General features: G+C 40.9%; 1 protein-coding gene across 2 annotated transcripts; it reads right to left on the bottom strand.

Annotated features, from left to right (window-relative positions):
• Positions 1 to 485: 485 nt before the first annotated feature.
• Positions 486 to 12,856, bottom strand: ccm2l (CCM2 like scaffold protein). Of its 2 annotated transcripts, none has more exons than XM_004568130.3 (11): positions 12,549 to 12,856; positions 9,591 to 9,758; positions 9,407 to 9,490; positions 9,086 to 9,269; positions 7,823 to 8,442; positions 5,139 to 5,268; positions 4,790 to 4,853; positions 3,784 to 3,940; positions 3,233 to 3,371; positions 1,288 to 1,435; positions 486 to 1,164 (listed from the first exon to the last, which is right to left on the bottom strand). In XM_004568130.3, the coding sequence occupies exons 1-11, from the start codon at positions 12,576 to 12,578 to the stop codon at positions 1,029 to 1,031; spliced, it is 1,860 nt and encodes a 619-aa protein (XP_004568187.1). In that variant the 5' UTR covers positions 12,579 to 12,856; the 3' UTR covers positions 486 to 1,028. The 2 variants fall into 2 exon arrangements, with proteins under 2 accessions (XP_004568187.1, XP_004568188.1); XM_004568131.3 differs by having other exon boundaries at positions 486 to 1,161; positions 12,549 to 12,850.
• Positions 12,857 to 26,187: the final 13,331 nt, after the last annotated feature.

The raw sequence follows: 26,187 nt of genomic DNA on the forward strand, positions 1-26,187 counted from the left end.
CGCTTCTGATGAAAATAAAGTTACAAATAAATGCAGGCAGCTTTGTTCTCTTACATAATGAGACTAAGTGACTCGGGTGAGGCTCATGGGTGTACTGACTCTCTTGGGCTCTGATGCTAAGTGAGGCTGGCATAGAGGGCTGGAGGGGAGGGAAGCAGTGTACCATGGGAAGGTCATGATGCTGCTGCCATGATAATAGGTCAATGCACCGTTGGGACGGAGACAAATCTATCTGTTTCTATTTGAGATCCAGTGATGTAAATCAAGTTTTTTCTTTTTGAATCCTGCCATGCCTCCCTGTGGTGACATGTGGATATTACACTCCCATCGGAAAATAATACTACAGTGTCTTTGTGTAAAGAATGGTGACTGATATGATTGAATGCTAAATATCACATTTTTAAAAAGGAAAAATGATATTTTTTCAATGTTTTGTTTCCATTTTGATTTTCCATCTAAACTTTCACAGGACAACACAGCTCAAATTATGTTTCATTACTTTTATGTTTTATTTAGGCATTTCCTGTCAAGTTATTGAACGTGTAAAAATAAAAACACACAACACATATGCTCACACCTTTAATCTCTGTGATTATGTCGTAATATAATGTACTTGTACTTGTACTTGACTCTTTTATTGAAATATGTGTCACTTGTGCTTCAAATGAAAATTTCAAAATCAGACAGTGGCTACGTGCATTGTTTTGCAAGGAAGCACACTCCATTGGTTGAAAACACATTAGTGCCAAACATAATTTAAAGGAAAAATAATAATAAAATAATTAATTGTTGAGTTTCTTATTCTGAATTAAGGATTTCAGTTAACAAACTGTGCATTTCTCTCATGTTGTTTACTCTTTTTTTCATTCCTCAGAGCTTGAATTTCAATCGAAAACATAAAATAAAAGAAGGCAGGTACTGTCAGACTATTTATATTTATAGTCTGTGGATGTTTCGAGCTTGCTATGAGGCAGTAGGGCGGAGTCACAGTTGAAAGACTGTCTAAATTCCTTCGGTTTGTCGCTCCATCAGAGGTAGTAGTCTTCCTCCTCAATGTCATCGTGCGTGTCCTGGAAACCCAGTGCTTCGATGTCATGGGTGATGTCAGTGATACGTCGGTTGAATTCCTGAGATCCTGAGGCTAGAGAGCAATTATCATACCTGCTGGGAAAAACAGAAAACAAACAGAAAAGGTCTGAAAAACTCACATTTATGTTTTGACTGTAATTCTATATGATAAAAGCATGTGCTGAGATCATATCAGTCTGCACTACCACATCTACATACCCTCTCACGGCGGTGGCAGACATGTTGCTCATGCTGCGTTTGATACGTCCAAAGCTATCGGTTAAAATCCCACCCTCCCGAATCCCAATGCTTTCCAGGAAACTCTCAAATGCGCCGACATCCTTGTCTGGGATAAATGGACGCATCCCTGGAACACGAAGGACAAACAATCAAATGACGGACTCTGAGGAAACACAATAGGCCTATACCAACTACACAATATTGCAAAATACAGCAGTTTTTTTTAACGTAGTGTGCTGGCAAATTACTATTTTTTAAAATGTTACAAATTTTCTGATTTCTTTGATTTTTACAGAGCAAAGGCAGCTAAACGATGGCTGGAATCTGTCTTTGGGCTACAAACCTGAGGACATTAGAATTCAGGGTTTTTGTAATGTTTCAGCAGTAAATTGTTACTTTGTTCCCAAAACATTCTCTAACAATTACATAACAATCTTCAAAAACATTATAAAAGGGTTTCATGATAACCTTTTTCACATGCTTTTTAATTACAATCCTGCAAATTTATGTCATTCTTATTTATTTAGTTATTTTAATGTTCTCACAGTTTTATTGTGGTTTTATAAGTTGGTTACTCTTTATCAGGCTCCTGGGACCTTTGGACAAAACACAGGGCAGATGGTGCTTGTCCCGTCTCTAATTTACAATCACCAATTAAAATTCAAAAAATGCTTTTGGGAGAAAGTTGGAGCACCTGGAAAGAAACAAGTTTTACCCTTGAACCTTTAGTACTAACCACAGTGCCACTGTGCAGTATTGCATGTCAGAATCTTGGCTTAGCTTAAGTTTAAGCTGATGTTTCCTTGCTACACTGACTGTGAGCACCACACCCTGTATTGCACCAGCCCAACGTAGTGCATTATTGTAATCTTCCCCACAGAACTGCAAACTAAACAGTAAAAGAAAAGAACTAACCAGTGTAAGAAGTAAAAGTAATAAGTTGTCAATTTAAAAAAAAAAAAAAAATTAGAACAGACAGACAGATGGCATCCCATATGGCTTAAGAATACTTTGTTATACAGAGTGGAGTTCATGGTTGATTCAATGACTGCAAAAAGAAAAGCCCAGGTCATCACCCCTCCACCACCGTGCTGGACAGCTGGCGTGAGCTTTTTACACCCACAGCAACAGATTTTCATATTAAAAGTAATCTTTATATTTAAATATATTACTGTGTATAAAAATGTTTGTAACTCCTGAAGAGTAAATGCAAAACTTTTGTTTGACCTCCTGAATTAAAGCTGAAAGGCTGCACTTCAATCAATTGTTTAGTCAAAATTAAAGTCTGTCCAACAAATTACGGACCTCACTGTAACTATATTATATTTTACTCTTCTTTGCATGTTTTAATGGATGTAGAAGAGCAGAGTTCATATCAGGATTTTCTGAATTTACTATTTTTTATGTAAAAATGTATCAAATGCACAAGTAAATGATCTTTTAGATGTTGTCTTAAATTCATAAACTCTCGCAATTAATTCATATTATTAATAGTTAATAACTATGTATTAATATTAAACACAGTAGAGTTCAATAGAAACAGCTTTTCTACGTTATTTAAAATGCAGGCGTGACGACTCCTCAGCCAGTTTTCTTCTTCAGCCACCACTAAATCTTTCATAATGATGATTATACAGCACGCTGAGGATTAACAGGGTGTGTGGAGGAAAACATCATACTATCCTCCTTTCTCTCTCACTCACAAACAGGAAGCTGTGGTTTACGCAGACTGCAGTAAACACACACCAAGAGTACTCACACATGCACACACACACATGAGTATACAGACTCTGCTTCCCCTGCAACACTACCACAAACATAGTATGGATAGTAGGTTGTGGTATGCCACAGGGTTTCAGTAAGTTAATGAGCTCTCTCTCTCTCTCTCTCTCTGTCTGTTCCACTCTATCTGTACATCTCTCACCCAGCAGCAGGAACTTGCGGTTGTCTCCATACAGTTGCAGCAACTCAGAGCAGAAGTAGTCAATGTTTGATCCCAGTCTGTATTCTCTCAGCAACACCGCAAACTTCTGCAGCTCCACTGGAGCCAGCTTGTTACGCAGCTACACACACACATAAAAGGAGACTAAGATGATGATGCAAACAAGCAGGTAACATTTCTTGTTCATTGAATTTTCCCATTTGTGGCAATAATGCAGTGTAAACACAACCTCTTCTAAGTACTTTGTTAATAATTTTACATCTAGTTTCATTGCTCTAAAAATGATCTGTTTACACACACTGTCCTGTCTGCAGCACATCCGTGTGTGAACAGGAGAATCTGTTTGACTTGTGCAAACACAATTATTTTAGTGCAATGTTCAGACTTCTCATTCAAAAGTTTTATTAGTTTATATAGTGTCGTGTGGCATAATGCAAACCAAATTCAAAATGTACAAATCGATTCCACTATGAAGAGCCAGTTTCACGTGCTGTGGGTGAGACTGCTGAACAGCAGTCACTACAAACACTCACAGTGATCATGTACTCCTGCATGAGCAGCAGGCCAGGGTTACTGTCTCCTGCATCACTGACTGATGCCAGACTACGATGGGAGTCCTGCAGAGAGATGGATGAACTCTCGCTGTATGTCTCGCTGTAGTAGAGATCGAAGGCATCTTGGGAACCATCACTGAAAGGCAGAAGAAGAGCGAGCGAGCGAGAGAGGGAGAGGATTACTGATAAACAATAATCACATCACAGCAGCTACTGATAAGCTGCCAATTGTTCACTGAGTTGATGCGATGCTTCTGTGCCAGTTATAGTTCACATCAAAGCATCTAATAACCATTCTTCCATAGTAGCTATTTATAAAACTTAGTGTCTATAAAGCATCATTCTTACGGGATTCTAGCTCATTAATTAATGTAGTTATCTGAGCTTTTAATGGAGTTGACAGTAAAATTTATTTTCATGTTAGACATTGTAAACCAACACAGTACCATTCAACATTACAAGGCTTATAACTGGTAGTTGACATAGCAAAGAGTCCTCAAGACAATGAACCCCAAATACTGTCCTCATTGCATCCATCCATGCAGGTTTCACATACAGTACTTAATCTACAAAGAATAAAGTGCTATAAGAATGCATGCTGGATGAAGGGAGTTTAAATATAAATACTAAAATACAATTTCTTTCATATTTAAACTATTTAAACCAATTATTATCTTCATCACTTATCCAGTTCAGGGTCACAGGAACGATGGCGTCCACCTCAGCCATCACAGGCCGACAGCTGGGGTCCACCCTGGGCAGGTCATCAGTCTGTCATCGTTCGGTTTGTATTCAGGACATCAGAATAAAACCTCTCATAAAAAACAGACCTACTGTCCTGAAAACCTGTGATAATCCCGACTAAAAACGTCAACTGCAGGAATGTGAATATTTTACCTGGTAAAAGTAGTTTTTAAAAACTTTTTGACTTTGTGAGGTTAAATGACTCTGTCTCACAGAAGCGGTGGTGCAGCATGTTACTTACTATGAGCTGCAGCAGCTAAACTCTGGATCATAACTGTAAGACATGTCCGTCAGACAGCTGTCACCTGTGCAGAGACACAGAAGCATTTAATAAGCTTTCTACTATTCACCTGCCCAAGACAGTAGTTAGCCTTTAAATCTCCACAGAGGCTGCAGTGTTTATCAATAAATTCAAAAAATAACCAAAAGACAAATGGAAATAAAACAGTACTAATTATGTTTTGCTCAAATCCTGAAAACGGTGATTAAATTCATAATGGTTCATCCTCTGGGGAGGAAGAAAATTAGCAAATTTATGGGGAGATGGGTACATATACAGTTCTGGAGATTTATATAGCAGCATTACTTACTCCCTTGCAGCCAATAGCGGTCCGGCATGGTGTAGTGAAAGCCCGCCCTGTCAACACATTCGATGGTCTGGTGGCCGTAAATGATCTGGAACATCTGACAGATGAGGGAACAGTACTCCTCTGCAGCATCCTGCACGCACATTCAAACACACAGAGGCCGCTGTCAGGCTGAATTAGCAGACACATCGATCAAAGACATCATCTTTTAAACCTTGAGTTACCCTTCGATCACTTTTGCGCACAGCAAATTCCAGTTTCAGTGCAGCAGTCACATAAGTAAGTGTGTTCAAAGGCACACAAGTGTCAGGATATAAACCAGCAACCACTGAAAGCAGAAACAGGAGTCCACTGATGTGATGAAACACGGCTGGAGGCTGTTAGCGTCATTTGAGCCAGTTAAACAATGACACCCTGCTGCTGCTGAGGCAAAACAAATTATTACTCGGGAGAAGAGGTTAACAGTGACAGAGGAACCCTGTCACCGCACACACACATGCAATGACAAAGCAATTCTGCTGTAAGTGTGATGTAATGATCCAGGTTATGTAAGACTGCAGAGTCTCACTATCACTGTTTGTGTGTGTGCCGATGAATGTGTATCATCATCAGTGTCGCCCTACTTTCCACTGTTTCAGCATGTGAGGCAAATGATTGGAGACCCCTAATTAAACAATGCTTTGCATTTCATTTGCTTTTCATTTTATTTCCTGTCAGAGCTTCTTTTTTTTGCCTCCCATGCTAGGCTAACATGTTTTGGCTTGTTGGTTTTATTAGCGTCATAATAAAACCAGCCATATAAATATACACACACACTGGCAGGGTTGGCTTGAGCATGGGGGAGCGGGCATTAAATTTCATACATTCTTATGATTTTTTTCTATTAATTGAGGTTCTCTGCAATTTTGTTTCACTAAATTATTATAGCTTCTTATGACATTCCTTTCATGATTTACTCCTTCATCGTCTTTTGTGTTTGCCTGGGTCAGGCCCTCATAGCCGGAGTTAAAGGAATGATGATTCTCCCGGGCTGCTTTTGTGTCTTTTATTTGGGGAAGATGTGGTTTGGGATGACTTGTAAGAATCATGTTCATCTCAGGTGTCTGACCCGAGGTGGACTGAAAACAAGAAGAGCAGGCAAACTAAACTCAAAGCACTAAACTCAAAAAGCACAGTGGCCCACAGCTTTCAGAAAGAAGATTATTCAGTGGGCATTTTGGGTATTTGACCACAGCTGAGGGTCCATCATAAAGGCAAGTGAAACAAAATGCCAGAATTTTACTGTCTCAAACTAGATTATGGTAAATTAATTGGTTCTTATACAGCACGTTTGTACTCTGAGCACTCAAATGCACATTACACAACTTCTACATTCACACCAGCACTTTCTCCTACGTGCTTCCTATCACACTCTGATGGATGACTGACTGGGATCAAACCACCAACCTTCTGGTTAGTAGGTGACCTGCTCTACCACCTGAGCTACAGGCACCATGAAGCTATACATTTTTGATAGGTATATCAACAACATATCACCAAGTATCCTTGACAACTCATGTTGTATTTCACCTAAACCTTTTTCCCCTGCACAACTTTGGGTAGTAGTCTATCTCCAACTCAGCTGGCAGTACAGGCAAAATGAATGAAACCAGATGAGGTGAGCAGAAGAAAACAGGGAAAAATAATGTACTTTTTATTTATTTAAATTTTTGTATGTATTTATTCATTTTGTATGCATTTTTTTAATGTTTTTTGTTTCATTGTATTTACCTTTAAACTGGTTGAGATGGCCTTCAGCAAGATCACAAGCTAGCTAATCTGGAGGTTAGCTGTAGCAGCAATCATAAACTCATCTTTTTGTTTTATGACCTGAAATCGTTGTTCAATTAAAATTCACCATCAGTGGCAGAGACCCAGCAGCAGAGAGACCCACTCATCTGTTATCGTTTTAATAAGAGTGAAATTTACATAAATTAATTCACTCTCCACTGGAAATATTTCTAATTATTATTATTATTATTATTATTATTATTATTATTATTATTACTGACAGTGGATTTTTTTAAAAGTCTGTATTCTTTTTCTAACGGGTCACAGTGTGATTGTGAGAAAAGCTCATTGAGCTCCCCTCAGGTATGAATCATTGCTTCTCCACTCTGCTGCAAGTGCAACAGATAAATGGAGAGAAGAGGTCCTGACAGGTGTTCAAAGGAAGAGACAGTCAAGACAACAACAGGTGTGGGTGTGTGCATGTGCGCACTTGTGTATTTTAAAGTTTTAAATGTGATGTTATCCTTGTGAAATATGAAAATGCGCTGGCTGGTTCGTTTTATTCAGTTATTTTAGAGCTGTAAGTGAGCTCTCTTTTTAGAGCGGTTCTGTGTGCGTGTGCGTTGACATTTATGTATGCTACGTCTAATTATTGATGAAAGACCCTGATAATCAAATGAACTTGGCCAGGTCCCACCAAACAGGTGTCCAGGTGTCTGTAATTTGATGATCTAGTCATGGAGGGACTTTAACTTGCACATTAACTCGCAGACAGCCAGGAGACGCATGCCCCAGCCTTGTAAGTCAAACACAGATTACAAAAAAATCACAAAATGAGGTCCCCAAGCACAACTTCTGAAAGCTGTAATTTAAATTAAGTCAAGTATTTCTCATTTCTTGAAGCGCGTCTGACCCACCCTGTTCTCCACAGCCAGGATGACCAGGTTGCAGTAGGCGTCGGGGCAGGGCGTAGGCTCCAGTGGGTTGTGGTTTCTCCTCTCCCAGCTGCCGTAGCTCTTCCCCCTTTCCCAGCTCCCCGTGCACGCTTGCCTCCGTTCCCAGCTCCCTCCACCAGTCCCTCCCCTTCTCTCCCAGCTCCCTCCTCCACCACCACCTCCACCCCCTCCTCCGTGCCTCCTCTCCCAGCTCCCACCACCACCTCCACCTACTCCGACGCCCCAGTTCCCGCTCATGGGTCTTGCCCTGCGGTTCTCCCAGCTCCCTCCTGTTTTACATGTTGGCTGCCTCCTCTCCCAGCTCCCTCCGACTCTCTTCCTCTCTAAACTCCCTCCACCTCCCTTCTCCCCACTTCCTCCACCACCCCCTCCTCGCTCCACATTCTGATTTTTATCATGGTTACTCCTGGACAGTGATGGCCTCCAGTCAACTCCACAGATGGTGTGTCGCCTCTCCATCGTACCCCCGGCAGGTCGGGGGTCAGCATTGCAGCTCATGGTCTGACGTCGCCCGTCGATGCCAGTTGGCTTTTTCCTGTCCAGGCTGTCATCCCCAGCAACCACAGTGTCCACATTTAGACCTACACAAAACATATAGATCACAAAATCTGACATTTTCAGCATCTCCTCTGTTTTCACAGGACTTTCTTTAGATTATAGTATGAGACATATCAGCATTTTGAACTTGCAGTAAGGACATGAGGGGCAAAATGTGTTTTTGTAATCCTGAATTATTTGAGAGGGGAAAGAAAAAAGAGGAGAAAGTTTGTCCAGTGGGGACAAAAAAAAAATGCAGATAGCCAAATATTTTCATTATGAGATTCTCTAACACACTGTATAAATAAAAAACGAGAAAACAAACTTTTCAGTTCAATTGTATTTTATTTATACAGTACCAACTCAAAACAACAGTCGCCTCAAGGCACTTTATATTATAAGACCCTACAATAATACATAAAGAGAAAAACCCAACAATCATAAGACCCCCTATGATCAAGCACTCTGGCGACACTGGGAAGGAAAAACTCCCTTTTAACAGGAAGAAACCTCCGGCAGAACCAGGCTCAGGGAGGGGCAAACAAAGTCTGTATTCCAGTATGTGATGATAATTCCCCAAATGCTTTAATGCCAAGTGTTTTGTTTAATTTAACTAAAAACTGAAAGCATCATTTAAAAAGTTTTATTGTTGTTCCTCTGTCATTCAGTAACCACCTTCGGTCTCACCTGTCTTGAGGACCAGGAGGTGCAGTGCATCATCTCTCAGGTAGGAGGCAGCAGCGATCTCATGTGTGGGGATTCTCATCAGCAGCTTCTCGTTGTCTCTCCAGGTGAGCAGCAGACAGCGAGCAGACAGGCTCAGGATACAGTCCTGGTCCACGCTGGTCTTCAGCGGCAGAACCTTCAGCTGCTACTGACAAACACACAGGAACACGTGGTTGTAGATTATTCACGAACGAGTCAGACGACAGTGTCATTGTCTCATCACAGTTTAACTCAGGTACTTTAACTCGCAGATCACCTTGACAGTATCCAATGTTTACTAACCCTGGCTGTGTCCAGTAGCTGTAGCAGCTCATCTCGACTGGAGGGGTTCAGTGAAACTGAGACCCATGTCAGGTGACCAAGGAACTATGAGCAGAGATCAAAAGAAAAGCAACTTGTCATGGCGTATTCAAGTATATATTTTTTTCTTGTATTTTACGCTCTCCTGGCCTATTCATGGCCCTACCTTGACCTCCTTCTCCACATAGTCAAAGATGAGTCTCTCGGGGTGTATGAGGTAGTCGGGTGGGTAGAGGGGGACGGTGTGCAGCGGGCGGCGATAAATGTTTCCTCGATCAACTTGTCTACGACCAGATTTGGACCAGACCAGTCGCTTAATGGGAGAGACAAAAGCCTAAAGGAGAGGAAAACAAGGATGCTAAATATTGAAGAGTCCCTCGACAGCCATTGAGTGCAGAGGATATTCTAATACTTGTACTAGAAGGTCAAACCTGCCACTTAACAAACACCTGCTTGATTGATTGGTCCAATATTTTCTTCATGTCAAGTTTCCAGATGATGAAACTTGACTTGTGAGTTTGGTGATTTCCAGCCTTTTCTTGTAGCACCACCATTGTGATTCTTGCTGAAATGTCTCAACAAGTTTTAGATGGATTGCCATGATATTTGGTAAGCATGTTGATGTTTCCTGGATCTTTACAGAGCAGCAAAAAGGTCAACATATTATATAGCTCAATACTTCACGAAGAGATACGAAATCTGAGGCTTTTGTGAGAGTTTTAGGTCTTATTTTTACGTCTACAAATGCACAAAAGCAAATGTTAGCGTGTTAGAATGAGATAAACAAAAAAGATCTCAGTTCACAACATAGGTCATCTCAGGGCACTTCATTCTCTATTAGCTACCACGTGGCATCAACAGGGAGAAAACCTCCAGAAAAAGCAAGCTCACTAATTCTTGTCAGCTTCCTCGATCTATTGGAGTGCTTCCATCCTTTTTTATAGTCTCTCAGTATTAGCATTTAGCTCAAGGTGAAGTGCAGCTGCCTTGTATTACTAACAAGACTTTATCTTGTGTCTCATTTTGTGGTCCTTATGCATCAAACGCAGATGTTTTCTGTACGTTTATGTTTAGAGCAACGGATTCAGAGTTTATTGGCCAATATTTATGATTACGAGAGGATAGATCGTGTTTATTTAATGACCGTTCTTCTAGCATCATCCACAAGGATCTGTACAACGTAAGCTACATCCCAGTTTCTGTGTATTTAGAGTTAGCTCTAACTTTAAGTTTTTGATGTGAATTAGATTAAAAATGCTAAAATTATGGTAAAGGTACTTTTCTTCGTTGATGGTGATTTAGACCTAATGGCAATTAAAAAGAGCTGAATCATCAACAAAGTGTTTATTTAGTGAGAAAATGAGTGTTGTGATTCTAATTACCAGAGCACAGTTCAGTGACTGATAGTGTCTTGAGTTTGAATTTGAGCTGCAGCCACTGAGAAGGTTAATTTGTGTGTAAATGCATGCCTCGGTATAATTGCGTGTGTGTTTATGCGTGTGTGTTACCGCACTATGTGCCTTGGGCTGTTCCAGCAGTGACTGACAGGTGAGCAGTGATCTCTGACAGCTCATCGCTGAGACTCACTGACAACACAGCGCACACTGTTAGACACCCACTGACACACACACACACAAACACACATTAACTGTAGCTAGAAGGCATAAGGAGAGTGGACAATACAACACATACACACACTGAACAGAGAGAGGACATTAGCTTGTCTTAGAGTCAGAAACCTGTCTTGTCTCTCTCTGTGAATTATAACAAGCGCAGATCTCTGTGTAGGCAGATTTCTGATGAACATCTCTTTTGTCAGCTGAATTTAACAAGAAAGACAGAGGATGCTTATAATGAGTTTTGTTCTTTTTCTGGTTCTGTGTCTTTGAGGAGACAAAAAGAAGGGAAATTATTGGATTTGTAATGAATGTGTTCAATCTAACAACCTGCCTGGGTCACAGCAGGGATTAATTTCCCACCTAGCTTTAGAAACTTTTTGATTTCACGTAGTATTTTTCCAAACTTTCATTTTAAATAAACATATTTTTCTCTCTCTAATGTCTTATTTCAGGCTTTAGTAAACTTTGTAATGAGAACATGTTTTTAAAAAATGATTCCAGCCAAATCAAGAACTTTTGGCTTTCATGTCACAGTCAGATGGCCCCATTACACCAAATTGGTTTAGAGAAACATCATTACTGAGTGGTTGTAGTATGGATATACGAGCTAGGGATGAATGCAACAGATGGTAGAATAGAAGAAGAAGGAGACTATCCTCACAAGAGAATTCAAATAGCATCTGTATATTTCTATGAGGTTGGATCATGGCTTTTGCCTTGTGTCAGGCCCACACAATCAGGGGGCGTGTAGAGGAGGGGCATGGGGTGGTATGTTTTGATTGGCTCAAAACATACCACATTGTTTACCGTCTAATGTGCCAAAAGCGGCTCAGATTATCCCCAGATGTGTTTGCCATCTGGGCATAGGTCATTGATGAGGTGTCAAACATTTAGGCCTTTAGGGGGAACTCCTCTGGGCTTTCCATATGTTAGCAGACTAACTGGTTTTGAATTGCAAATTCTATTTGCAAAAAATTAATTAAAAGAAGGAAGGAAGGCCCAGCACCTTTCCTTGGTTTAGTGTCAGTGACGTACGGATTAACTGCTGTGCTGGCCAAGATACTGACAACCCAGCAGCCAAACCTAGCACCACAATCATGGATCAAGGATATCTTTACAATCAGCAAGGGCCAACTGGTTACACGGTCAGCAGAAATCACACAACAAAAAAGGTTCCTTGTCTTTTATCACTTCTTTTTCATCTTTAGGAGGACATAAGCTTGATAAGCTTGATAAGTGAAGATAGTTTGCTGTTGATCGATGGCAGACAAAGTCAAACTCAGCCGACTCGTGTCTGTAACTCATTTGAAATCAGCTGACTTTAAGCTTGTGCTTGTGAAGATGCCTAATTAAAGGGATACTTGAAAGGACCTTTGGTTTGCATAAACATAAACGTCAGTGGCTTTTGAAAATATGTGACAAAATGAGTTTAAGTCATCAACATCCAAATGACACAAAAACAATGAAAAGACAAAAACTGAAATGTGGAAGAGGCGCTACAATACCTTCTTGGATTTCTTTGGTTCATAGTCCATAGTCGTTCCGTCTTTCTCTGTGCTGATCCTGTGGTGGGTCAGTCCTGGTCCAGGTCACACTCTTCCTGAATTTATTTTTTGCTTCACTTTGCCTTTTTTGTCATTGCTTCTTTCTTTCCGTTGGTTTTTCCATTATTCCTTAAGTGTCTCTGCCTCTGAGTTATTTTAGCTTCTGATACAGCTGCTTCATTCCTGTTCTTTCTCTTTCTACACTGATTGTTCTTTTGAGACTTCTCCTGGGACCACACACACACATGCACACACACACACACACACACACACAGGAGAGGTGAACAGGAAGCAGAGGAAGCCCACTTCCTGTCCGAGAGGAAACTCCACCAGGGACTGATAACATCCATTCTTTCAGTGCTCACACACACACACACACACACACACACACACACACACACACACACAATTTACCAAATTCTCATAACTATTAGTTCAACCTCCACAACACTCAGTCATTTGTGCACATCATAGTAGCAATGTCTCCTCTCTCTGAACAAACTGCAAATGATTTTGGACATGAATCAGTTGCTTCCATACATTTCCCTGCTGCTTTCTGACATTTCCATTTGCTTATGTCATCTCAGTCAAAAGTAATCATACCTATAGATGCTGAATAGTCGTTCCCAATAAAACTAATAGTCATACATCCATTGCTTGAGTCATCACACACAAAATTGTTGAACTAGTTATCACATGCCAAATATTGGCCATCTGTCAAGCAAATCCTATACCTTTCTGTATCATTTTTCCTGGAAATGTCTCCGAAATTGAACAATTGATCTCAGGTGAATTACAGCTGTCACTTATGAGGAGGCGTGTGAAAGTTTAGTTGTAACCAATGACAAACAACTTGTTCACTGTCAATTATGGATGAATCCTGTGAATCCCCAATTGGCAAGCATATATAAACTGCGCAGGAGCTAGTGTGTACCATTTCTGCACTTCTGTGACACAAAATGGAAGGTCAGCACCGTGGAAGAGGGGTGAGGATGCGGGGAGGAAGGGGAAGAGGGAGAAGAGGCAGATATAGGCGGATTCCTAATGAAATAAGGGCTACAATTGTGGACCATGTTGTCAATCACGGCCTCACCATGGAGGAGGCTGGTCGAAGGGTGCAACCCAATATTGGAAGAACTACTGTCAGTTCAATCATTCAAACATTCCGTAGGGAAAACAGGTATGCAAACAGTAATACACTGTACTGTACTGTGCCATCTCAGACACATCACATGTTACTGTACTGTATTTGCAATTTCACAAAAAGTTCACTCTGCACCACATAGGATTGTAAGACAACCTCGCGGAGGCGGAAGAGGGCCCCTTTTTACCCCACAGCAAGAAGAAGCCATTTGTGCAATGGTCATTGCAAACAATGCAATAAAGCTGAGAGACATACAAAGCGCTGTCATAGAGAATTACACGGTATTTGGCAATATTGAATCTGTTTCAATTTCAACAATTGACAGAGTACTCAAGAAGAATGAAATCCACATGAAGCAATTGTATAAAGTGCCATTTGAACAAAACAGTGACAGGGTGAAGGAGATCCGTCACCAGTATGTGCAGGTAAAGCTGGTCTTCTATGTTCTGCACTGCAAACTGTTTTACAGTACTTCGTAGTTTCATGCAGTACACTTGCAATTCCACAGCACATACTCTACAATGTGTTTTACCAAATGCATGCATTACTGTTTGTTACTGTACACAGGCATATTGTGACATTGCATTTCTGTCTCTCTCTAAAGCGTGTACTGGAGCTGGAAGCCAGGGAAACACTGCACACATTCATATATGTTGATGAGGCAGGTTTCAATCTGGCCAAAGGCAGAAGGCGTGGAAGAAATCGCATTGGACAGAGGTCCCTGGAAGTCCCTGGTCAGCGCGGAGGGAATATTACCATGTGTGCAGCCATCTCAGACAACGGTGTCCTCACCCATATCCCCCTTCTTGATCCATACAATACGCAACATCTCCTGACATTTTTAGACACTCTTTACAGGGACCTAGTCCCTGAGAATGAGAGAGGTGGAGGCCAACTCAGCAAGTATGTTGTTGTCTGGGATAATGTCCGTTTTCACCACTCCCATCAGGTCGGAGAGTGGTTTGCAGCACATGACAGAATTCTGGTTGAATATCTCCCTCCATATTCTCCATTCCTTAATCCAATAGAGGAGTTTTTCTCTGCCTGGAGGTGGAAAGTTTATGACCGGCATCCACATGAGCAAATGGCCCTGCTAGCAGCCATGGATGCAGCATGTGACGACATCACAGCAGGGTCCTGCAGAGGATGGATTCGCCACTCCAGGAGATACTTTCCTCGCTGCATTGCGAGGGATAACATCTGTTGTGATGTAGATGAAAATATGTGGCCAGACAGACAGGAACGTCTGGATGTGCCAGAATGATTTACTGTACTGTTACATGTGCTGTTTATTGTTCACATTAGTGCACAGCTCTACCAAATGGGTGATTTTATGTTTACATGTATTCTACAGTGAACAAGTGACTGTAGCATATTTTTCTTTTGCACAATTCTGTAGGATTACAAACACTTCTACACAATGGAAATGTGAAACGTACGTATTCAGTGTCCCAGTTACTCCCAAGACTCCCATAACATCTACAGTGACTTTACTGCACATTTCAGATGGCTGTACAGGTAGGCCATAGTGCTGTCGTCAGCATTTTCAGGTGTCACCAATTATTTTTGCAATGGGAAACACTGAAATTATAAACTGTCATAGTGGAAACATGACAATGCCATTTGACTATCTTGTTCATAAAGATGGTGTCAAGACTTTTCATTTTGATGGCACTGACAGTTTCATTGACATGGATACTTGCTTTTGAGGTATGGATAATCAATTCTGTGCATGTGACGTGCTTTTGCAGGCTATCCACTAGGTTTTGCAGTTTGCACTAATTGTTTTGGGAAATGCACTAACTGCTGTGCAAATGTTAATGGTGTTCTGAGGAACACACCAAAGCGACGGAGAAAAACTGTATTTTAGGGTCTACCTTAGAATAGAAAGCACCTTGAGGCGACTGTTGTTGTGATTTAGTGCTGTATAAATAATATTGAACTGATACCTACCAATAGCACTCTTGTCAGTCTTTATCATTAATGCTATTTAAATCATTAAAGAAAATTTCTACTTCTGATCCAGAACACAACTGCAAATAGATTTTTAATGTTCACTCTTGATATGGAAAGTAGGAGATGTACCTTTGTAACACGAGTGTTGCAGCTTCTGGTCACTAGGGGCTTCAGGTGTTCTTCCCTGGATAACAGAATTGAGATTCTCCTTGAATTATACAATTTATGCTATTTTCTGTATTTCTTCCAAGTCTTTTTGTCTCTTTCCCTTTTTTCCTAAAACACTTTTTAACATTAGAATAAATGTGACTTTATGTTGTTAAGTTGCTTTTCAACAGTCTTTGGTCATTTTGTCTTCTCAGCATTTTACCAGCTGTTTATTATGATGGTGTAGTTTAGATTTAAGAAGAGTGAGTATTCACGTCCCGTCTTTCATTGTTATCGTGTTAAGTATGAGTCAGTGTTAACTTTCACAACTCCTTTGTGTTTCACTGTAATCAGCAGCAAAAACACATCTGCGTCTTTTGTGTTGATGATGACAGAATTTTCATTTGGGAGAAAACAGCCTTTGGAAAAGATACTACAGTCCTGTTTTTGATCAATAAGCATCTTATATCTATATATATATCCGTATATATATCTGTGTATATATCTGTGTATATATCTGTGTATATATCTGTGTGTACGTGTGTGTACGTGTGTGTACGTGTGTGTACATATCTGTAGATAGATAGATAGATAGATAGATAGATAGATAGATAGATAGATAGATAGATAGATAGGGTATATTTGCTTAGACTGTTGTCCCCAGAACCCAAAACCCAGACAAGCAGCAGAAAATGGATGGATGATCAAAACACTTAAGGAGTTTTGGCCTTTCCACCCTTACAATTATAGAGATTTTGATAAGAAATCAAAATTTTAAGCTAGAAGAAATCATTTTTGATCAAATAAAAAGAATAGTAACATGGAAAACACAGCAGGCGTGTTACTCATTTTTCAAGGTTTCCTTAAACAAAATAAAACACATGCTGTGATATCGCTGGGCTTCCTGATGCCCAGCTGATGAACAGTTTGAAACCAAACATTAAAGAATCAGTTGCTGCAGTGAGCAGATTTGACCTGAAGGAGGCAGCACTGTGACAAAGACTAACTGATTGAGGAGGACGGGGAGCAAAGGAGGGTGGGAGGGACTTTATTGTCCTAATCTGGACACTGATGGAGGCAGAAGAGGAAACATCAAACCTGTGACCTTTCTGAGAAAGGGACACACACACACACACACACACACACACACACACACACACACATACACACATGCATGCAAGCGTGTCACGTGGCCACATGCTGATGGTAAATACTACTTGAGTGTATGATCTGAAATGGACACACAAACACACACAGACCTCACGCACGCACAGCTATTGTCAGGGTAACTACTCCATGGTGACTGGAGGGCTTAACGATCGTCCAGTTACCTAGGTAACAGGAGACAAAGATGGGGCATTTATCTTTTGAGTTTCTTTTTTTTTCTTGTCCTGATCTCTCTCTTTCTCTCTGAAATTCAAACTCCTCCTTGTCTTTTAAACCAAACCACAAAGCTTTCCTAAAACCCACCAGGTAGGTTTTGGTGCCTGAACTTTACCAGCAAGTGAAAACCAAAGTAAAAGAGCAAATGCTTGCAAAGTGAAGCAAATACCTTCACGTTGCAAATAACAGGACATGAACTGTGGTCTTCTGGCTGTAAAGTCTGTGACTTTCTCTGTTACCACCGTTTCAGCCTCCAAGTGTGGACTTTGTTGTGCTTAAAAGGGCAACATTGCCTCTCAGGGTAAGCGAGACATGTTAAGCCAATAATACTATGGGTTCAGGCAAAATAGCTACTTAGTCAGGCAAAGGGAAAATATCTTTTTAAAAATAACTCCACTTGCAAAATTTACACACATTTATTTCAGATTTTCTAGGTTGCTCTACATTTGGCTCGATCTGCAGGTGATATACATTTTGCATGAGCTTATTCACATGGCTGCTAGAGGTCACATAACTTTCAAATGTAATAAGGTTTCATAATATCATCTGAAATTAGCATTTTAAAATTAGTTAGAACAACAATGACTAAAACTCTTATTTTCCTTTGGTAGCAAAATAAAAGGATGGAGGAACTTTGTGGCCCTTTGGGAGCCCTTAGAGGAAGAGCAATGTTCGGCACTTTGAAGTTGGTTTCATTTATTGGCCTTTGATTCTTTGTGTTTTAATTTTCTTTTCCAGTATCAAACAGTCAGAAGCATTGATATTCAACACCTGTAGGCTTCAATGCTGACAACAGAACTGCAAATAATGGCTGCTAGTGCCACACAGGACAATCTGAGTATTACAGAAACTACCGACTTACTACGATTTCCTCATACAGCCATATCTACAGTTTACAAAGAATGGTCCACAAATGGGAAAACATCCAGTGAGCAGTAGATCTGCGGATGAAAATCCCTTGTTGATGCCAGAGATCAGAGGAAAATGGCCAGACTGCTTCTAGCTGATAGGAAGACAACAGTAACTCAGTTACTTTGGGATACGTTGTCTGCAACTACTTGTTGCAACCAACGTACCCTAAAGAGCATGCTGGAGGCACATGTTGAACCTTGAAACAGATGGGATACAGCGGCAGAAGACCACAGCAGATGTCAGCCCTGTCAGCTAAGAACAGCAGCGTGAGGCTACAGTTTGTCTGTTCTATGAGTTTTGATTTCCGTTCCAACTTTCAGAAACTAAGGTCAAAATCTGGATAAACTCCCTCATGGTGGAATGATTTTGTTGTTATTTGCTTTGTTCTTACATACTTTGGGCCCCTTAGTAACAGTTTAGTTGAAATACTCCAGCCGATCTGTGTATTGTCGCTGATCATGTCCATCCCTTTGTGCCTATCGGCAGTGATAAGAAACATTTGGAGTCGCAGCACGGCACAGTCAAACTCACAGAGAGAGTCCCACCAAGTGGTCCGAAGCAGAGAGCCGTGACTTCCGCAGAAGGCCCTACACCCCCCAAACAACAAAAGTTGGACTGTGGTGCAAAACCAGTAAGTGATGAAGAATTGAAGAAGTTGGTCGTGCAGTATATTGTAGAAGAAATGCTACCTATAAACACTGTTGACTCGCCCTCGTTTGGTGCCATAATAAAAAAGATCCCTACTTCTGTTAATGCCGAGCTGCCTCATCGAACGACTTTTACTTCTTACTTGGAGAAGGAGTTTACAGAAATGGAGAGAAATTTGAAGGCCGCACTGAATGAGATTGACTTTGTTTCAACTACCGCGGATATTTGGACTGCTAACAACAGAAGCTATATGGGAGTAACGCTGCACTGGATCAGTAGAACCACATTAGAGCGCCACAAGGTTGCATTAGCATGTAGGCGAATTTGTGGTAGGCACACGTATGATGTCATTGGTACAGAAATCGAAAACATTCACTCCTCTTGTGGATTACTCAACAAAGTAGTTGCAACAGTTACTGATAATGGATCCAACTTTGTTAAGGCGTTTCAAGTTTATCATCCTGTCACGGAGTCCGATGATGAGACGGAGGAGGAAGAGTCCACCCCCAAAGACGATGATGTCACTTTTTCTGATCTGTCAGAAATCCTCTCGGCTGAGAATGAAAGTGATGGTCAGCTGTCTCTTCCCAGTTGTCCAAAATTCAAACTCCGATGGCTGAGAGATGCAGGAAGGAGGGAGCGAGTAAAACATCTTCTGACAGCAGAGTGTTGCACCACTGCTCCGCTGGCAAAAGCCCTGCCAGTGTGCCCAGTGCTACTACATCTAGCAGCCAAGGTGAGATGGACTTTTTCACTTTTGAGGCAGAGCCAGAGGAGGAGACCTATTCTGCAGAAAAAGAAGTCATGGACTACCTGATGTCAGGCTACGACCTTCAGATTCTGCATACGTTTTCAAGCATAAAGACAACTTTTTTTTTAAAGTATAACACTCCAAGCCCATCAAATGCTCCTGTGGAGTGACTGTTTAGTCTGGGAGGTTTGGTGCTCACGCCTAAAAGAAATCGACTTTCTGACAAAAGGTTTGAGAAGCTTCTGTTAATGAGGTACAACCACTGGTTTACTCGCTCCACTCTACTGTTGCCCCCATAACATGCGATGACAACATATACTGAAAAAAAGAGAATAGGGAATCCAATTTAAATAACTATTTACAAGTAATAGTTATTTGTCCAAAGACATGCAGCTTGTGGGGATAGGTTAATTGGATAATCCAAATTGCCACTAGGTGTGAATGTGCGAGTGAATGTGAGTGCGAATGGTTGTCTGTCCCTGTGTGTTAGCCCTGCGACAGACTGGTGAACTGTCCAGGGTGTACCCCGCCTCTCGCCCTATGACAGCTGGGATAGGCTCCAGCGCCCCCCGCGACCCTGAAAAGGATAAGCGGAAGCGAATGGATGGATGGATGAATTAAGTTTATCAAAGTCCCTTAATAAACTTATTAAAGTTTTCAAGTTGATTAACTTAAATCAATTACTTGCAAGGAAGTAAAGCAATTTAAGTTAGTCCAAAGTTACAAAAGCGGACAATAGTGCTTACATGTGGATGGTATAAAAAGTATTTTAAGGGAAGTCAAGAAAGACTCTTTGTTTGTTTGTTTGTTTTAATAAAAAGTATTTATGTTAAATGAAGTAACAAGACTGTCTTTATTTTCATACAAACAAGTATTTCTGTCAGGAAGTTCAACTTCAAATGTCAGCAGATATATTGTTGACATTACTGTTAAAATACACTTCCAATAAAGTGAGTATTGGCAAAACCGGTTGATGTTTTTATGTTGAGGCAGTGGGGAGTGTTATTGGCAGCTTCTGAAAGTAACTAATAAAGTAACTAGTAATCTAACTTAGTTACTTTAAAAATAAAGTAATCGGTAAAGAAACGAAGTTACTTTTGGAAGGAGTAATCAGTAGTCCGTAATATCTTACTTTTTCAAAGTAACTGTGGCAACACTGCCTATCGGACGGCTGCAGGATTCTAGCAGGTAACACAATGTCTCAAACCTCAAATCCTCTCAGACTGGTTTCTTGTACTTGGCAGAGCATTCACGGGACTCAAACGGCCCCCACCAAACAGTCACCAGATATGAATTCAATAGAGCATTTGGGATTTCTCATGTGATCATGTCAATATGGAACATATCCTCTGCAGAATGACTTCAGCACCTTGTTAAATCCATGCCATGAAAAATCCAGGATGTTCTCATGGCAAATAAGTGGCTCAGTGTAACTAATGAAATGCTGCTTAGTGTATATTCAGCATTACCTGTACCTTATCGAGCAGCAGTTTCAAGGATTTCAAAATAACAGTCCAATATACGCAGTAAGGCGGCACGGTGGCACGGTGGTTAGCACTATTGCCGCACAGCAAGATGGTCCTGAGTTCAATTCCACCATCAGGCCGGGGTCTTTCTGTGTGGAGTTTGCATGTTCTCCCCGTGTTTGCGTACTCCGGCTTCCTCCCACCGCCCAAAGACACCCAGCTTGTGGGGATAGGTTAATTGGATAATCCAAATTGCCATTAGGTGTGAATGTGAGTGCGAATGGTTGTCTGTCCCTGTGTGTTGGCCCTGCGACAGACTGGCGAACTATCCAGGGTGTACCCCGCCTCTCGCCCTATGAAAGCTGGGATAGGCTCCAGCGCCCCCTGCGACCCTGAAAAGGATAAGCTGAAGCGAATGGATGGATGGATATGAGCAATAACCACAAAATTGCCTCGTGTGCCCTCACAAGTTTGTGAGTGAAATAAAAACTCACATCTGCATGGATTCAACTCCTCTTGATGTTTTCTCTGTCTTTCACACACACACAGACGCACACGCACACACACACACACATCAATCATACAGCTGTAATCTTCAAACCTTAAAATGTTTTGGCACTGCATCAATGGTATATCTCTGAAAGACTGTGTGTCTTTGTGTGTGTGAGCTTGTGCATCGGGTGCAATCCACGTAAATGTGTTCATGTACATCTGTGTGAATGTTTGTGCGAGCGAAATCAAAGGAGCGGCATCCTTAAAAGACCCAACATTTCACAAACATGAAGTCTGACGCAAGAAGAGAAGAAAAAAAAGCGGCAAAAATTGCATGAAGGATGAGACGAGAGGAAGAGGAAGGAAAAAAGGATGAAAGAGAGAAGGATGAAATGGATGATGGTGGCAATGGCGTGTCCAGCGGGGTGGCCTGGGGGGGCACAGGCCACCCCCCAAACCAGACTGGCCACCCCAGGTGCCACCCCAAAGGCAAAACAATAAAATTCAATCAAATATCAAATGTCCGATTATGTTTTCATGGTGACGCTCAGATATCCGAGTGTAAGTGAATGCAGCATCGCTTCTGCGCTATGTGCATCACGTTAGCAAAGGTAGGAGAGCCAAGCGCGAAAGACGGCACTGCAGGAAACAATTTTTCGGTGAAAGAAAATGAGGACAGAATAAATGTCCCGGTAAGTAATATCAAGTTTGTTGAGTTTAGTAAACTTCGGTGAAATTAGAATACCAAGGAAAAAAATAACACTTAAAGAATTATTGCAGCTGTGGAATATTTCAGACAGTATGCTACTGAGGGCAGCTAACATAAGAGTTATGCGTTATAAGATATAATCTAAGTCGTAACATTGCTGTATGGAGCTGCAGATTTGGTTGCAGGTTAACATAGCTGGACTGGCCATCGGGCATACCGGGCATATCCCCAGTGACTTATTTTTTATTTTTTTTGTAATGGCATGAACAATGAGAGGTGGTGGATTGGCCAGATGCAGGTCGATGTGTAGCAATAACTCCGTTGTTTGGTGGTGGCTATGACGGGGCTTCCACAGAGGCAACAGGTGGATGAGGGAAGGGGAGGCAGGAGGAGAGCCCCGAAGCAGCCACCAGTCCGAGTGTCAGGTGAACTGAACTTCAGGTAAGAAGTTATGACCTGCAGTCTATCTGGGTCAGATATAAATCAAGTTTAGGTGGAGTTTATTTTCATGTTGCTGACTTTTTACTGTCAGTTGCAATAACTCATACTGCGTTCTAGCCAGCTTGACGGAGTTTTTATACAGCTGGGTGGGTGCTATGATGTTACTGATAGTGAACTTTATTTTATTCATAAGGTTAGTAGAGTTGCCAACGGCTCCTTAAAAAAATGGAATGGTCCCTCATTCAGAGAAAATATTACGCGTTTCGTATTGAGCTGAGAAGAGACGCAGTTTGTCCCGAACTTCAGCTAGAATGGAAAAAGACACAAAGCTGGAGTTATTCTGTCGTTACGCTGCAGCTGCCTCTTCTTCTCTCATTCTCTCCCCCTCCCTCTCCTGTTGCTACTTCAATCATGAAACTGATCAATGATCAGCTGATCCGCTTTTCTCTCTTGTTTGTTTATCGCCCACTTTGCGCCAGAAAGAGGAAACCTGCAGATGTTGCGCTAAACAACAGCAGCACGTTTAAGCTTGATCAGCTGTTGTTAGAATGTATTTAATATTAATTTCTAGTATCAGCTGATGTTTGCTGGAGCCACAGCTGTAAAAGCTGCTGGTCATGATATCGGTTTGGATATGTGGTGAGAGGGAAACATGAAGATGAAACCAGGAGATGTCCTTACTGAACCATCAGAGCTGAACAGGTGATGGAGAAACAGGTTTACCTTTTAGGTGACATGAATGAGTTGAAGTTATGAACTGTTTCTGAGAGATAAATAACACCAGGATCCTTTTTTATGTAGCTGACAGCTGGTAACTGTGCAGGGGCGGGTCTAGCAAAGTTTTGCCAGGGGGCCAGGTAGGGCATTAACAGGGAAAGGTGGGCACAAAGAAATACTTTTCTTTCTTATTCTCATTTAAAATACCTAGTTTTTATTAAATAATTATCTAAATCTTACAACCAAAGTTTTTATCTGACGTAAAATCTATAGAAATCATACATATACCAACAAGACTGTACATCACTGTCACAACAGCATTTGTTTTCATTCAAAGGCTTTATGGCTTTATTAATACCTGGGGGGTCGGTCTGTAGTAAAAATGCCCAATTTTTTTGTCCCAGTCCAGCCCTGCAGGTTATACTGGCAGTGTCACCATGCCAGCTGACTGTATTTTATCATCAGCCAGTGTTGTTCTTTATCAATATTACCAAAGTTTACCATAAGGCAGCATAGAAAGTATTTACTTGCTTTCAGGTTTTATTCAAATATTAGTCTTTTCAGTTGTTTCTCCACTTTTTTCCTGTTTCAAAATCAAACACCACTTTGTGAGAAGATTATCTTCTTTTTTTAACAGGCAGATAAAGTTTTGCATTGGCTAATTTGTCAATTGTTTGTTACAAATGTTCGTATTTTAATTTTCAAAAATGTTTTTGCCCAAAACATATGTGCACTATATGTCAGTAAAAATACTATGCAAATATTGATGTCCTTGAATGCTGAGTAAACACTGACAAAGCACTGATTGTATCTCTTGTACTTTATCAACGCAGTATCTAAAAACTTTGCACCGTAGTGGTTAAAATCTCATTCTAATAAGAGTTAAAAGTGCATTTGGTTATTAGGTTTATAGGGTTATTGAATTATGGTTAACGGTTGGTAGAATTTTTTTTTTAAACATTATCTGCCAATTAAATCTGCCACCCTTCTCCAAATCTGTGCCCCTACCTGGCCCCCCCAACAAAAATTTTCTAGACACGCCACTGGATGGTGGAGATTCAGATAAAAGAGGACAACAATTTAAAGTAGGAGGAAGGTGGGAGGGTAGCTGAAGAGCAAGAAAGTAAGGGGAGTGGGCAGATAGATGAGGACCGACAGGAAGGAGCAGTGAATTAAGTCGTAAGGTGGCAAGGTAAAAAACAAGGTCAATGACAGAGAGAGGGTAAGAGGACAAGAAGAGAGAAAGAATGAAGGAAATAAATCAGTAAAGATAGGAGGTGAAGGAGAAAGGTACAAGGGTTAAAACAGTATAGAAAAATCACTAATAGGGTGGATAGAGGAGGTTGGAAGAACATAAGAAGAGGAATTAAAAGGAAAAAATGAATAAAAACAGAAAGAAGAATTATGGACATGTAGAAAACTGAAAACAGAGAAGTAGAAACTAGACAGAAATGAGTAAAGAAGGCAAGGAGTTTACAAGGTGAAATAAGAGATCAAACGAACAAGAAGTATTAAGAATACTCATCTATGTACACAATATGTTTTCTTCTAAGTAAATAAAAAGAAGAAAAAGATAAGAAAAAACAGACAACAAAGAAAATAAAAAAGACACAAACAGTTTGGTCGCCGGTCCTCCAGAGATGCCAAACAAATAAACAACAAATCCTCGGGATGTAGGGATGCCGATGCGAGAGAGATGGAGAGATCAAAGTACGTCTTTCCTCCTCGAGAGGAGTAGAGCCGAGAGGAAATGAGAGAAAGAAGGCGGGACCATTCGGGAGAATGAGGTTGGTGGAGCGCCAGCTTCGCTTTCAGCTCCGCCTCACTCTGGAAAATCCCCGTTAGACGATTAAAGACTGAGCTCCGTTTGCAACTTATTTAATGCAAGGAAACAGGTTTGAAATAAGACTTTGGAAATGTGGTGCAGCATTTATTGTGTCTGTAAGAATGTTTATAATAAACAATCAAATATTTTACTTTCATTTCTTTGGCTTCTCTGCTCTCTGTTCTTTACATTGTGTTGGAATTTCAAGAGGTTTTCAGTCAAATTTATGTAGAAATAACTTTGAGGTTCACAGTCTTGTGTACCAATCAGTCACACATGCCCCTAAATATAACACAGTTTAAATCTAATAAATAAAATATAATGCTGTTATGTGTCTACGCAGTCAAGCACAGGTAGTTACAAACTCAGTAAGTCAACGTAGGGTTTCTCAATCATGTAAAAGTGGCAGAGAAACAGAGAAAGTCTCAGCAGAACGGCTGATCTTACAAAGGTAAAGCTACAAACATATAACACAGGTTGAACGCATCGCAGTTGCAGCAGATTGTGAGTTTGTGTGAGAGCAAAGCATGAATGTGTGTGTCCTTTGCATTGGTCAGTCACACGTGTAAAGCCTGGCTATTCAAAGGCAGAAAGGAAAGCAGCTGAGAATACTGACTGTTAATGGACTTTGTAAGTATCACAGCTCATTAAGACATGAGAGGATTTGACAGAAGACAGTTTTAGCCTCATTCTTTCAGCTGCAGCATCTGTGTGGTTTAACGCTCAGAAAACAAGTCTAAAGAACAACTATTTTTTTAAATCAAATGCGTCAGCTTCTTTTTCTTTTGGCTCGCCTCTTTATGGGTTGCCATGGCAGATCCTCTGTCACACCACACCTCTGCAGTTCATCCATGAATCTTCTCTGTGGTCTTCCTCTTTTCCTCCTACCTGGCAGCTTCCTATTCATCATCCTTTATCCAGTATATGCACCGTCTCTAAACCATACTTAGGTCTCACTATCATCTTGTAAACTTACCCTTTCACTACAAATCCCCCCTGACACTCGTCT

This window comes from Maylandia zebra, linkage group LG20 (genome assembly GCF_041146795.1).
Source record: "Maylandia zebra isolate NMK-2024a linkage group LG20, Mzebra_GT3a, whole genome shotgun sequence".
NCBI classification, from domain to species: domain Eukaryota; kingdom Metazoa; phylum Chordata; class Actinopteri; order Cichliformes; family Cichlidae; genus Maylandia; species Maylandia zebra.